The sequence below is a fragment of the Hylobates moloch genome, unplaced genomic scaffold (genome assembly GCF_009828535.3).
Source record: "Hylobates moloch isolate HMO894 unplaced genomic scaffold, HMol_V3 SCAFFOLD_19, whole genome shotgun sequence".
Taxonomy (NCBI): Eukaryota; Metazoa; Chordata; class Mammalia; order Primates; family Hylobatidae; genus Hylobates; species Hylobates moloch.
Window position 1 is genome coordinate 19,505,842 of NW_026652294.1, and position 15,403 is coordinate 19,521,244.

Sequence of the window (15,403 nt, forward strand, 5' to 3'; positions counted from 1 at the left end):
CCATTTCTGCCTCTTCTTAACTCTGTAGATTTACTTAATCTCTCTGGATCTTAATTTTCTCAACTATGAAATATGAATAAGAATATGTAAAATGACTATAGTTAACAATAATATATTGTATAGTTTCGAATAGCTAGAGGGAAGATGGAACAGCCTCAACACAAGTAAATGACAAATGTTTCAGATAATAGACATGCTAATTGCCTTGATCTGATCACTATACATTCATACATATTGAAACATCACTAGGTACTCCATGAATATGTAAATTTATGATATGTCCATTAAACAATACAATTAAAAAAGAACAATATCTGCCTCGCAGGGCTGTAGTGAAAATTGAATGAAATGATGCACATAAAATGCTTAGAACTGTGCCTAGCATATCCTTATCACTCTAAATATGAGCCATTTTTATTAGGAAGAGAAACGCTAACAGTTATAACAGCACATACTGTCCTTAATGTTCTTTTTCAAATATCAACAGAGCACTTGCTGTAGGTCCAAGCAGAAAGGAGTCCTTCTCCCTGACCCCTCTCCCAGCTTGGTAAGGCTGAGTGACAGTGTGTCCTGTTGCTTGATATTTTATGGGAATTTTCATAAGAAAACTCAAGGTCAACGTTGTCTGTTTCCCAATTTTGCCAAGAGCTGATCCATAAGTAGTCCTCCCAATATACACAGTTGATTTTTCTATGCAATAATAATAATACTATGAAGAAATAGTAATGAATAGAGAAGACTCCTTCATTTTGCAGAGGGAGAAACTGAGGGTCAAAGAGGAGAAATATTAATGGCAGATTTGTTACTGGGACTCAGATCTCTTGATGTCCATCCCGGAGCTCTCTTTTTCGTATCTTGCTTCTCCTCTTAGCTTTCTATGGCTCACTTTTGCCCAGGTCTAGAGCCCTACTTCTGCTTCAGCCTTCTAACAAATCTCCCTGTTTCCACTCTTGACCCCCTCCAATCCATCTTCTACACCATCTCCAGGGGAAGCTATGTTACAGGCATGTCTGATGGAGACACTCTCCTGATCAAAATTCTTTAATGGCTTGCGATAATGTAAGTGACTTGAGGGTAGAGATTTTATCTGTTTTGTCTAGAACAGTTCCAGGCTCAATAAGTATTTGTAAGCAAATTAATACTGTTAATACTAATAATTGACATTATGTAGTGCTGCGATAAAGTGCAAGTCACTTATATGGCCCATAAGCCTTCCTGTACCCTGGCTCCCAGTTGCTTCTCTGCTCTCATCTCTTCGTTCTCTACTTTGAATTTTAACCTCAGTAACTCTGAACTGCTCAGTGCTATGCTGTTATTCAACAGGTGCTATATAGACCTGAGGTTTAAAAAAATGAATTGGCTTCAAAACACATATGAAAAAATCCTGAAAAATTAACATTAGTACATGCCTACAAAAAGTAACATTATGGCCACAAGTCACTGCAACTCAACCCCACCATAGTTAAATATAATTTACATTTAATGTGAACTGTAGTTGAATAAATGCAATTTATCTTGGGCTGGAGTCTCCATACATTACAGGGGCTAAGGCCAAAGAAGATCTTAACAACTCTGGGTATTTCCATGCACATTCCATGATATTTCTGGCCTCTGTGCCTTTGCACACAATGTTCTCTCTTTATGGGCTTCCCCTTTCCCTTTCTCTTTGACCAGGTAACTTTTTTTTTTTTGGACAAGAGTCTCACTCTGTCAATCATGCTGGAGTGCAGTGGTACAATCTCAGCTCGCTGCAACCTCTGCCTCCTGGGCTCAAGCGATCCTCCTGCCTCAGCCCCCCAGGTAGCTGTGACTACAGGTGCGCGCTACCACACCTGGCTAATTTTTATATCTTTTGTAGAGATGGAGTTTCGCCATGTTGCCCAGGCTGGTCTGGAACTTCTGGACTCAAGGGACTCTCCCACCTTGTCCTCCTAAAGTGCTGGGATTACAGGCATGAGCCACCGCTCCTGGCCCTGGGTGAACTCTTTTTAATTCTTAAGATTTAACTCAGGGTTACCTCCTCTAAGAATCTTTCTGTTACTGCATTTAAAGAGCGGATATTCACAGTAGAGGTAAGATAGTCCTTGCTCAGCCAGTATCATGTTTGTATCAATTAGGCTTTGAGATTGCTTCAGAGTGACAACTGAGAATCAAAAAGAGAGACAGTTAGGTCTGGCAAAGAACAGAAAGACTATCAGTGGCATGGAGGCTCAAACTGATTGCCATGGAAAATGAGCACCAGAATCTGTAGGGCATCCTTGAAGGCAGTTCTGAGGAAATGTGAGGCGATTCCTCCCTCTGGTTACACCACCTCTTACAATGGGCAAACCTATTCCAGTTTAGAAATTAACCTACACCTGTGAGTTTCCTTTCATTTCTTTCATCCCAAGTCCAAGCCATGCCTGGCCACCCCAAGACTGCCTGCTATGGGTGAGCTTGTCTAGGATTTGAGATCTTGCTCTGTCCCCAGGTGGGATCATGGCCACTACTGCAACCCGCTCCGGTTCACCTCCGAGTAGCTGGGACTACAGGCGCCCGCCACCACGCCCGGCTAATTTTTTGTATTTTTAGTAGAGACGGGGTTTCACCGTGGTCTCCATCTCCTGACCTCGTGATCCACCCGCCTCGGCCTCCCAAAGTGCTGGGATTACAAGCGTGAGCCACCGCGCCCGGCCCCTCCTACGGACATATTAATTCTGTCCCTTTCCTAGTTCTCTAGGCACACTTACCATTTTCGAGTACTGATGAACGGTTTTCGCTAAATGCAGAGAAACAGGCAGAGCAAAATGTAAACTCTCCCAGCACCCTGGGAGGCCAAGGCTGGCAGATCACTTGAGCCCGGGAGTTCAAGACCAGCCTAAGAAACATGGCAAAACCCCAGCTAAATTTTAAAAAAAGTTAGCCAGGCGAGGTGTTGCATGCCTGTCGTCCCAGTTACTCAGGAGGCTCAGGTGGGAGGACTGCTTGAGCCTGGAAGGCTGAGGTTGCAGTAAGCCGAGATTGCACCACTGCACTCCAGACTGGATGACAGTGTGAGACTCTATCTCAAAAAAAAAAAAAAAAAAAAAAAAAAAGGCAAACTCTCCTTGCCCCTGGCGCTGAAAAACAGGTAAGCTCAACTCAGGCCACCAGGTGGCATCCGATTCCAGTCCTTTGACCTTTTAACCTCTGCCAGGTTCCTAAGCTGTTATTTAAGCCCTGCTACTGGGAACCGATTCTTACTGCAGAACCATGGAGTCACTGGGGAGGAAGGGAGCTCAAATAGCCCTACTTTGCAGACATATAAAAGTGTAGCAGCCTGTGCAGTGGCTCATGCCTGTAATCCCAGAACTCTGGGAGGCTGAGGTGGGTGGATGGTTTCAGCTCAGGAGTTCAAGACCAGCTTGGGCAAGGTGGTGAAACCCCATCTCTACGAAAAAAATTTAAAAATTAGCCCAGTGTGGCGTGTGTCTGTAGTCCCAGCTACTTGCAGGGCTGAGGCAGGAGAATTGTTTGACCCCAGGAGGTTGAGGCTGCAGTGATCCATATTTGCACCACTGCACTCCAGCCTGGGTGATAAAGTGAGACCCTCTCTCAAAAAGCAAACAAAAGTGTAGTCTGTTTTTACTGTACCCCATAAATATGTACAATTGTTATGTGTCTATTAAAACACAAAACTTTAAAAAGTTTTACAGAAGATTTATTGCCCGGATTGAAACCAGAGCTAAAGTGCAAACTCTTAAGCATGGCAAAGGCCCTTCATGATCTGGGTGAATATAGCAAATATGACCTAATGATAACCAAGTGTCAAGGTTAAGTGTCAAGATCAAGTGCCATGGCACTCACAGTGTTATTCTCCAACTCTGTGTCCATGGCAGATGTTGAAAATCAATCCCACCACTCAGTACCCTTTGAACTTTTATGTCTTTGCCCCCTGACTCTGAACTCCTTGAGAGTAGAGATCCAGTCTTAATTATCTTTGTATTCCCAGGATTGAGTACAGAGCTTGGCACATTTACGTATTTAATGTTCACTTATTCATTGATTGAGTCATCCAGCAGATATTTTTTATGTGTCAGTACTGGGACAGGTGCTAGAGATAGCAGCCTTGTGAGCAAAACTAGACACAACCACTGTTCTCATGTAGCTTACCACCTAGTGGGGTGGCAGTCATTAATCAAATCATCCCACTAATTAAGGTTTAATTACAATTGAGATAAATGCTCTTAATGAAAGAAACAATTTCATGGAGTCAAAAGACAAAAAGGAACTTGATTTCATTTGGTAGATGTAGGAAGGTTTCCAGGGGAGAGCTGCTTGAGCTGAAATATGAAGGATGAGTAAGATTCAAAAGGCAAAATGGGGAAGGGAGTGGGGAGGGTTCCAGGCAGGGGTTGCAAAAGCCCCACAGAGGGAACTGAGAGCTGGGAGAGCACAGCAGGGCAATGCGAGAGGCAAACAGGATTGACCAGGCTCAGTGCCTCTGGCTGTGTTACGATTTTCATTCCTTATCCTCAGAGCAAGAAATCCAATGAAGGTTTTTTAAGAAAGGAGATGATGTCTGTGTTTTGTAAAGATCACTCTGGCTGCAGCATGGAGAAAAGACCAGCAGGCCAAGAGGTTACCCAGGTGCTCATTCTGTGCTCAGGAATGTGCGAGGCAATGTGAAGAATTTAACCTCTATCTATAATTATGAGGGATGGCGAGAAGTCGTTTGTAGGAGGTAATTAGAGAACAACACAAAGCAATGTATACTCAGGTGCTTCTTCATGGTTTACACACCACACAGACTTGCGCAGAGACTCTAAAAAGGGTGTGAAGCCGGGCGCGGTGGCTCATGCCTGTAATCCCAGCACTTTGGGAGGCTGAGACTGGCGGATCACCTGAAGTCAGGAGTTCAAGACCAGCCTGGCCAACATGGCAAAACCCCGTCTCTACTAAAAATACAAAAATTAGCCAGGCATGGTGGCACATGCCTGTAATCCCAGCTACTCGTGAGGCAGAGGCAGGAGAATTGCTTAAACCTGGGAGGCGGGGGTTGCAGTGAGCTGAGATCACACCACTGTACTCCAGTCTGGGTGACACAGCAAGACTCCATTTCAAAAAAAAAAAAAGGTATGAAAAGATGAAGAAACCAGCGTAGTCTAGAGTTGTGTGTGTGTGTGTGTGTGTGTGTGTGTGAGCGTGCATGTGTGTGTGATATGGGGCATATCATGGGGGGGAAAACAAGTTTCCCTTTGAGGGAAGACTCTGTACACCTCTCTAGCATGCCCCTTGGCACCCAGTAGTGTTTCTCCCACCAGGCCGTGGACCTGGAAAATAGAAACCATTGTCCTTCTGTGTTAAAAACAGTGCAAAGCACATAATAGGTGCTCAGTAAATTCTTACTGAATGTATGTGTGGATAAATGAGCAGATGAAGGACATGGGTTGGGGAGTGTTGTTGGAATTGGGGTCACTTTGAAAGTGAGCCAGTCTAAAGCAGAATGTTTATTTTAGTGAGCTGAGGAACATAAGGTTGGGTGGCTTGAGAAGTAGGACCAGTTGATGAAGAGCTTGAAAACCTCAAGCTGTGGATTTAATCCAATGATGAAAAGTTTTAAAGGGAAGAATGTGTTGAACCCATTCCACTATTAAAGGACTCTCTTGATGAATAAAAGTTATACAGTGTTTGAATTTCACTGTTTCCTGCAGTCTGGAAATTGTGGAAGAAGCTTCCATTTGGGGTTTCCTCCTCTGGCAGGGGCTACCCCACTGTGGCATTCTTCTGCCATGGCTTCAAGAGTAGTTCAAAGGATGGGTGGAGTTGGGGGTCAGCCCAGGTGCCAAGTCTGAGCTCCACTGACTTGTCCATCATTGGGAGTTGTTTATCTGCCCAAGCTTGAGGAGTAGAGTTAGGTAGTGATTCCATCTGCTTGTAGTCAGCTATATTTGCATTCTCTGACTATGTTGCTTGGGAGGAGTTGTAGGGTGTGTGTGTATGTGGTGTGCGCATGTGTGTTGATGGTGGAGTTCAATCTGGAGTGTCTAAAGCCTCAATCAATGCAATGTCAAAAAAAAAAAAAAACCTCCTAAGTTATAGATGGCTCAACAGTAACATGCATCTGATTGCCTTGAGCTTTGCATGGGATTAAGAAAAGAGGGTTAGAATTAAGCAATCTGGATAAAGACCAAAAAAAGGACAGTGTCATTGAACTTGGCCTCTGAAGTAATCTAAAACATGTCTACTATGTGGGCCGAACTGTACTGAGGTTGCCTCCAAAGAGAAGTATGTTTGGAACAACTCTCAACTGTAGATAGAGCAGAGAGTCTGGTTTAATACTCAACAGCTTTAAAAACCATCCTGACTTGTCATGTCTCCTGAGATCAGTTTCTCCCTGTTATTTGGTCAAAATTTGATCTTAGAATGGGGAAAGAGAATGAAATACTAGTACTACTAGGAACAAATATTTGTTGATCAATGACTATATGCTGACTGTTGCGCTAAGTGATTTACATACGTTATCTCATCCACCCATACAACAACCCTATGGAGGGGTGTTCTGTTTTGCGGATGAGGAAACTGATACTTAAAGAGGTTAAGTAACTTGCTTAAGGTCACGTAGGTAGCAAGTGGCAGAAGTAGAATTCAAATCCAGATATGCCCGACTCCAGAGACTGTGCTCTTAACTAGACATGCTCAAAGAGCTCAAGTGTATTATTAGAATTCCTAGTTTTTTACTTTCTTCACCATTTTCTCCCCTTGATTCCTTGATGCGGTGAGAAAAGTGCTGTGTGTTTTCTTCTATTTCAGCACAACCAGTTCCGGTGTTTTCTCTTTCTTTTATCAATGCTGGATATGGAAAAAGGGCATGCTGCCTGTTTCAATTTAGCGTGACTCCATGCTCATGGGTTTCCTCTTCCAGGCAAGGGTATAAGGGTATTTATTTCCTAAATCTTAAGTGTTATTTTCTTTTTTCTTCTTCTTTTATTTTTTATTTTATTATTATATTTTTGAGATGGAGTTTTGCTCTTGTTGCCCAGGCTAGAGTGCCGTGGAGCGATCTCAGCTCACTGCAACCTTCACTTCCTGGGTTCAAGTGATTCTCCTGCCTCAGCCTCTGGAGTAGCTGGGATTACAGGCATGCACCACCATGCCCAGCTGATTTTTGTATTATTAGTAGAGACAGGGTTTCACCATGTTGGCCAGGCTGGTCTCAAACTCCTGACCTCAGATGATCCACCTGCCTCGGCCTCCCAAAGTGCTGAGATTACAGGCATGAGCCACCACACCTGGCCTTAAGTCTTATTTTCCAAGTCATAGCTCTTCACTACATCAAAGACAGTATACTGTGGTAAGTAAATACTCACGGCTTTGAAAGCGGACTCACCCAGGTTCAAGTTCTGGCTCAGCCATTCGATAGCTCTGTGACCTTCAGTAAGTTATTTAATCTCTACAAACTGTAAAATGGGGATAATAGTACCTACCTCTAGGACCGTTCGTTTAATCTACTGACATTTATTGAGCACTGTGCCAGGCCCTGGAGACACAGAGTTGTAAGATTTAAAATGAAATAATAGAGGTGTTGGGCTTGGCACAGGACCTAGTAGATGATAAAGATCCAATAATAAAGAGTAGCCATGAATTATACAAAAAAGGACTATTTCTTAGCTATCCATGGGCAGGATACAGGGGAGTGAAGTGTATTCTGAATCGGGACTATGGAAATGACCTTGTACGATTGATCACCTCCTTGTCCTGGCTGAGGCTAGCTCTAAATTCGAAATCATAGTCAAAGCCAACAGCTAAGAAATAGTCTTTTTTTGGTACAGTTCATGACTATTCTTTATTATTGGGCCTTTAATGTCTACTAGGTCCTGTGCCAAGCCCAGTGCCTCTGTCATTTCATTTAAACCTTACAACTCCCTGTCTCCAGGGCCTGGAACAGTGCTCACTAATGGTCAGTAGATTAAATGAATGGTCCTGGAGGTAGGTACTATTATTCCCGTTTTATGCTTTATGGAGATTAAATAACTTACACCCAAGATCACAGAGCTATTGAATGGCTACCACACACTTTACCTATATTAACTCTCATACTTCTCACAACCTTCTCCTGAAATAGGCGTTATTACACCATTTTACAGAGGAGGAAATGGAGTCCAAGAGAGGTTAAGAAACTTGCCTGAGATGCCACAGCTAATTACTGGCAGCCCTGGGATCAGAACCAGACCAACTAGTCTTACTCCAAAGCCTGTGATCCTACAGTCTGTCTAGACCACCAACACTGGGTTTGTCTCTGATTTCTGTATTTTCTGTCTATGCAGCCAGCCCCGAGCAGCTCCGGGAAGAGGTACATTCAGGCAGGGGATAATTAGAGAGGCCATGTTGTTCTGGGGAGAGTAATTTGGAGCCCCCATGTTCCCTGGTTCTTCTCAGGGATATTCCACTGATCCCCACCCTCTTTTTTTTTTTTTTTTTTTTTTTTTTTAGCAGTGGCGCAATCTCGGCTCACTGCAAGCTCCGCCTCCCGGGTTCACGCCATTCTCCTGCCTCAGCCTCCTGAGTAGCTGGGACTACAGGCGCCCACCACCACGCCCGGCTAATTTTTTTTGTATTTTTAGTAGAGATGGGGTTTCACCGTGGTCTCGATCTCCTGACCTCGTGATCCGCCCGCCTCGGCCTCCCAAAGTGCTGGGATTATAAGCGTGAGCCACCGTGCCCGGCCAATCCCCATCCTCTTGATCCTTTTCCTGCTCTGTCTCTTTGACATCACCCAAGACCAAACCAGCTCATCTTGAAAAGCTTGGGGAGCCCAGGAGTGGAGGAGCCAGCTGGGGCAGCCTGCATGGGAGGCAGGGCTAGGGATCCTACTGCCAGAGCCCAGGGCTGTCATTTCAACACAGCCTTGGCTCCTCTGCAAAGTCTTGCGTCCTGGTTTGGCTGCTTTAAGCCTGAGTGAGGCCCAGCTCACCTGCCTTGCCCCCAGCCTGCTCACTGCCTGAGGTTTGCTGTAATACCCCATGCAGGAGCCACCCTCACTTGTGCTTAGAAGGCCCCTGTGCTTGGTTTAATGCCCTACCATCTCCATCTTGAAATTCTCGGCTGGGCATGGTGGCTCATGCCTGTAATCCCAGTACTTTGGGAGGCCGAGGCAGGCGGATCACCTGAGGTCAGGAGTTCGAGACCAGCCTGGCCAACATGGCGAAACCCCGTCTCTACTAAATTAGCCGGGTGTGGTGGCGTGGGCCTGTAATCCCAGCTACCCAGGAGGCTGAGGCAGGAGAATTGCTGGAACCCGGGGTGCAGAGGCTGCAGTGAGCCAAGATCGTGCCACTCCACTCCAGCCCGTGTGACCAGAGCAAGACTCTCTCAAAAAAAAAAAAAAAAAAGAAGAAGAAAAAGAAAAGAAAAGAAATTCTTAATCCTTTTGAAAAGAGGCTCTGCATTTTCATTTTGCAGTGGGCCCTGCAAATTATGTAGCCAGTCCTGCTCAGACCTAGCTAAGGCATCAGAGCACCAGAAGCCTGCCCAGCGGAGAATCTCCAGGAGACTGCAGGGCAACAGAAAACAAGCCAGGGGTCCTAATTTCAGGGTTCATGATCATGAGGTCAAAGAACTCTGTGGACTGTAGGAAGCCAAGAGAATGAATTCACACATTTCCAGGATGATGTAAATTTATCAGCTTAAAACAGTTTTTTCTATTACTCCCATAAATAAACATAACAGCCATTGAACGTGCTGTTGCTTACTAGTATTATAGAAACATTAGAGATAAGGATCAGTTTGATTTAAGCAGAAAAGTGAACCTGGTCTCCATGCTTCTTAACGTCTTTTGCACCTTCTTGCCACAAGCCTGAAGTTGAATCATGATTAAATCCTTCCTTGAGATCCTGCCAGTAAACCAGACACCTGCTCAGATGTAAGTGTTGTTTCTACCTTCTCTAGGAACCTTCTGCCTCAGTTAGCAGCCCTGCCCCTGTGCCCCGCCCCACATCACCTCCTCATTTCCAGTCTTTCCTTTCCTCCTGGTCCTTTCCTCTTTGTTTCCCAACAGACGAGCATCACAGTCCCAGTGCTCAGGCAATGCTATCCAGATTCTCTCCTTCCTTCCTCTCATGGCCGATCTCAGATGCTGCCAAGTTCTCACCTTTGGTTCCTTCCCCCCTCACCCTCCTGCTGTCTGGCTTTCGTCCTCTGTATTAGAACTGCCAAATATCACACCTGTAATCCCAGCACTTTGGGAGGCCAAGGTGGGTGGATCACTAGGTCAAAAGATAGAGACCATGCTGGCCAGCATGGTGAAACCCCATTTCTACTAAAAATACAAAAATTAGCTGGGCGTGGTGGCACGTGCCTGTAGTCCCAGCTATTCGGAAGGCTGAGGCAGGAGAATCACTTGAACCTGGAAGGCAGAGGTTGCTGTGAGCCAAGATCGTGCCACTGCACTCCAGCCTGGGTGACAGAGCGAGATTCTGTCTCAAAACAAAACAGAACAAAACAAAAAAGAACTGCCAAATAAAGATCACCCTTCATGGTTCAGAGTTTCATCAGCCTGATTCCCTGGAAATAGGGTCACCTCATGACTTCTGGAGGCCTGAGACACTTTTGTCTTTGGGGGCCTTTCTTCTGTTAAAAAAACTGAAAATTATATTTTGTAACTCTTTTGGTATAAAGATGAGTATGATCAAGTCTAAATTGTATTCATTTTTAAAGATTATTATTTTTAAATATATTAAAACATTTTCGTGCGTGTGTGTGTGTGTGTGTATGTGTGTGTGTGTGTGTGTGTGTGTGTGTGTTTGGACAGGGTCTTGCTCTGTCGCCCAGGCTGAGATCATAGCTCACTGCAGGCTCGACCTCTTGGTCTCAAGCAATCCATTCACCTTGGCCTCCCAAAGTGCTGGTATTACAGGCGTGTGCCACCCTGCCCAGCCTTTCATGGGCTTTTAAAGTATTGTGGCTCTAGGCACTATGCCTATTGTGCCTAACAGAAGCTAAAGAAGAAGTCAGGACTGCTTTGAAGGGCTTGGTAAATGCGAGTAAACCTTCATAAAACCTTTTCTCTCTGGGAAACCATACTACTTTAAAAACAAACAAACAAACAAAAACATTGTATTTCTGGGAGTGGTGGCTCACGCCTGTAATCCCAGCACTTTGGGAGGCCGAGGCCAGCAGATCGCCTGAGGTCAGGAGTTTGAGACCAGCCTGGCCAACATAGTGAAACCCCGTCTCTACTAAAACATACAAAAATTTGCCAGGTGTGGTGGCGGGCGCCTGTAATCCCAGCTATTTGGCGGGCTGAGGCAGGAGAATTGCTTGAACTCAGGAGGCAGAGGTTGTAGTGAGCCGAGATTGCACCCCTGCACTCCAGCCTGGGTGACAGAGTAACACCATCTCAAAAAAAAAAATTATATTCCTTTTGTTGGAAAAACAATATACTTACAAAGAACATTTTAATGAAAAAAGAACCCTCTCATAATCCCATATCCTAACACAACTCTTCATTTTCAGTTTTGTGATTCACTTCCTTGTCCAGATGCAAAGCTATTTTCCTCTTCCAGATGCAAAGCTATTTTACACAATTAACGGCTGTTGTGTTTGTGCAGTTTTGTATTCTGTTTTTTCCATTTAACATAATTTTCTTGAAAACATTTTCCATGTTTCTTTTCTTTTTGTTCTGAGATGGAGTCTCTCTCTGTTCCCCAGGCTGGAGTGCAGTGGCACCATCTCGGCTCACTGCAAGCTCTGCCTGCCAGGTTCACGCCATTCTCCTGCCTCAGCCTCCTGAGTAGCTGGGACTACAGGTGCCCGCCACCACGCCCGGCTAATTTTTTGTATTTTTAGTAGAGACGGGGTTTCACCATGTTGGCCAGGATGGTCTTGATCTCCTGACCTCGTGATCCGCCCGCCTCGGCCTCCCAAAGTGCTGGGATTACAGGCATGAGCCATGGCGCCGGACCTTTTTTTTTTTTTTTTTTTTTTTCATAAAGTCTCCCTCTGTTGCCCAGGCTGGAGTGCAGTGGCACAATTTCCGCTCACCACAACCTCTGCCTCCCGGTTTCAAGCAATTCTTCTGTCTCAGCCTCCCGAGTAGCTGGGATTACAGGCGCATGCTACCACACTTGGCTAATTTTTGTATTTTTAGTAGAGACGGGGTTTCACTATGTTGGCCAGGCTGGTCTCGAACTCCTGACCTCGTCATCCACTCGCCTCGTCCTCCCAAAGTGCTGGGATTACGGGCGTGAGCGACCCTGCCTGGCCATTTTCCATGTTTCTACAGTAGACTTTGTAACTACCATGTTGACTTGTGATTGATTTACTCCCCCTCTGCTGGTTTCTCAGATCTTTTCTGACTCCACTTACGTCTGTTTCATTGCTTCCTTTTCTCCCTTCCATACGTTTAGTCTATGCCACCTGATCTTTCTGTAAATTCTCCCCCCAGGTAGTCTGATGGATGACTTCAACTACCAGCTTTATAGGGCTGAGGAAAATGGGCTTTGCAGATGGTTCTGCCGAATGGCACTTAGTGTTCAATATCTGCATCTGTGGCCTGCACATGGTCTTTCACAGTGCATCACATGCATTTGACAGTCAGGCAGGCCATGGGGCAGATCTTGTTAACTTCTCTGTTCTAGTAATGGGATCAGATGGTCAGAGTCTGAAGGTACCTTAGGCATGATCCAGTTCAACTTCCTTTTTTACAGATAAGGAAACTGAGGCTCAAGGAGGTTAACAGACTTGATCACAGTCATAGAGCCTGTAAGTAAGGACTGGAAACCTGGTTCCTCAACTCCCAAAGCTTTATGCTCTTTCCTCACTAGCATGCTCTATGAATTTGATAAAGAAGAACTGCAGTTTATATTGCTGTACCATTAGAATGTATACTTCTATTACAGAATTATATATATATATATTCTTTGTATGTTTATATAAAATAAATAAAAATAAAATACAGGAAATATATTTTATATATTATATATAAAACACAATATATTTTATAAAATGTTTTATATAAATATAAAAATATATTTATTACATATGTAATATTTTATGTATTTAATTTATATATGTATATAAAATATATAATATAAAATATATGAGAGAGATATATATTTTTTGAGAGACAAGGTCTCGTTCTATTGCTCAGGTTGGAGTGCAGTGGCACGATCATAGCTCACTGTAATCTAAAACTCTTAGACTCAAGCAATTCTTCCCCCTCAGCTTCCTGAGAAGTTGGGATTACAGGGGTGCGCACCATGCCTAGCTAATTTTTAAAAAAGCTTTTGTAGAGATGAGGTCTCACTTTGTTGCCCAGGCTTGGCTCAAACTCCTGGCCTCAAGCAATCCTCCCACTCCCAAATTGCTGGGATTACAGATGAGAGCTTGTAAGATGGCACCTGGCCATATTACAGAATTACATTTATAATTATTTTGTTCCCTATTTTATTTTTATGTTACTGTAATGGAAAAAAGAAAAGCTTGACAGTATAATTTTTAGTACATACTTTAAAGTTATCTTGCCCATTACAGGAGAGGTGCTTAATTGACTCATGTTCACACAATGGTGAACTTCCCTTTTTTTTTTTGAGACAGAGTCTCACTGTCACCCAGGCTGGAATGCAGTGGCATGATCTTGGCTCATTGCAACCTCTGCCTCCCGAGTTCAAGCGATTCTCCTGCCTCAGCCACCTGAGTAGCTGGGATTACAGATCACTTGTTTTCTTAATGGTCACTTTGTCTCTGGTCAATTGACTCACTTACTACTAAGGTGTCCCAACAGTCAAATTGATTGATCTTACCTGTTCAGAGACAAGGAGCAGACCAGTCTTTGTCCCAAAATAACCAGGCCAACACTGGTACTAGCAACCTACAGACAATAAAAGCATTTATTTTTAGGACGAGTGAGTGTCAATTTTGGCCACCAATATAATTTCCAATAGTTGAAACATTTTAAGCCCAACTTTCCCTCTTAGTCTAAAAGACATTGGAAATAAATACCTCTGAAAATCCTGTCTTGTAGTTAGGGAAGCTACCTGCAAAGACTTTTTGTTTGATGATCTCCTTTGAATTTTTTTTTCTCCTAATCTCTCTTCTCTCTCTCTCTGTGTGTGTGTGTGTGTGTGTGTGTGTGTATGTGTGCCTATGTGCATATGACATTTTTGTTAGGTTTATTATATCCTTCTATCAGATTGCATTTGGCCTTCATTTGCTCAAGTAAAAATGAATTCTACCTTGATTGACTTATTTAGATTTAAAAAAAAAGAGAATTCCAGCTCTCCATGTAACTGAGGTAGGTGGTGGGAACAGCGTGCATGAAGTAGAGACTGGAGAGAGATTTTACAATGTATGAGAGTGTGAGTGCTGGCCTCGCATCCTGCCACACATACCCTTCCCTCAACTCTGACCTCACTGAGACAGGGTCTTACCCTGTTGCCCAGACTGGAGTGCAGTAGTGCAATCATAGCTCACTGTAGCCTCAAACTCCTGGGTTCAGAGCAACACTTCCACCTCAGCCTCCTGAGTAGCTAGGATGACAGGTGCACACCACCACCACACCTGGCTAATTGAAACAATTTTTTTTGTAGAGATGAGGTCTTGCTATGTTACCCAGGCTGGTCTCTTAACTCCTGGCCTCAAGCAATCTTCCTGCTTCGGCCTCCCAAGACACTGGGATTATAGGCATGAGCCATCACGTCCAGCCTCCATCCTCACTCTTAATCAATGTAGCATCCCCACCCTCTTCAAATATTTCAAAGCTGCTGGCCAACAGTCCACAGCAGGAGTAGGGCTGGCATCTACAGGCTGCTCCACTGCCTCCCCAGACTTACGAAGTCCATGGAAACGATGGTTTCAACTGTGGAGTTCTTGGGTTGGGTGAGCATCATGATGGAGGCAGGGATGTCCAGGGTGAAATTGCCTGGTTGTAGATTGATCATGGGAGGCTCTGTGGCCATGATCCTCACCATGAAGGGCTGGGACAAGATGTAGATCTCTGCAATCTGCCCACATTCCGAGAAAGAAATAAAGATTGTGAGGCGTGAGTTGGTGAAGGGAGATCACAAGGTTAGGATGGCCTGTGGTGACTAAATCTTATATTGTGCGGTTAGAATAGAAAAAAAGCTCTTTAATAATCATAATTACACACAAAAATGAAACGATGATAACAGTTGGCAGTTACCGAACATAATACTTGATACTACCCACTGTGCTAGGGGCTTTATATATTATCACATTTAATCTTCAGAAAATCCCTGTGAGGCAGATTCTATCAGCATCCCTGTTTCATAGTAGAGAATGTGAGTCTTACAGTGGTTAAATGATGTTCTCAAGGTTCTAGGGGAATAAGTGGTAGAACTGGGATTCAAATCTAGGTCTGGGCTGGGCACAGTGGCTCACGCCTATAATCCTAGCATGTTGGGAGGCTGAGATGGGTGGATCACTT

The 15,403-nt window shown here is 44.2% G+C and overlaps 1 protein-coding gene across 3 annotated transcripts in view; it reads right to left on the minus strand.

Moving 5' to 3' along the window:
• Window positions 1–15,403, minus strand: part of BPIFC (BPI fold containing family C) — a 64,572-nt gene that overhangs the window by 6,572 nt on the left and 42,597 nt on the right. For all 3 annotated transcript variants that reach the window (XM_058431178.1, XM_032139962.2, XM_058431179.1), the window contains 2 exons: window positions 14,790–14,960; window positions 13,761–13,828 (listed from right to left, as the gene is read on the minus strand). In XM_058431178.1, coding sequence (XP_058287161.1) covers window positions 13,761–13,828; window positions 14,790–14,960 — 239 coding nt within the window. The remainder of the gene's footprint in view (window positions 1–13,760; window positions 13,829–14,789; window positions 14,961–15,403) is intronic.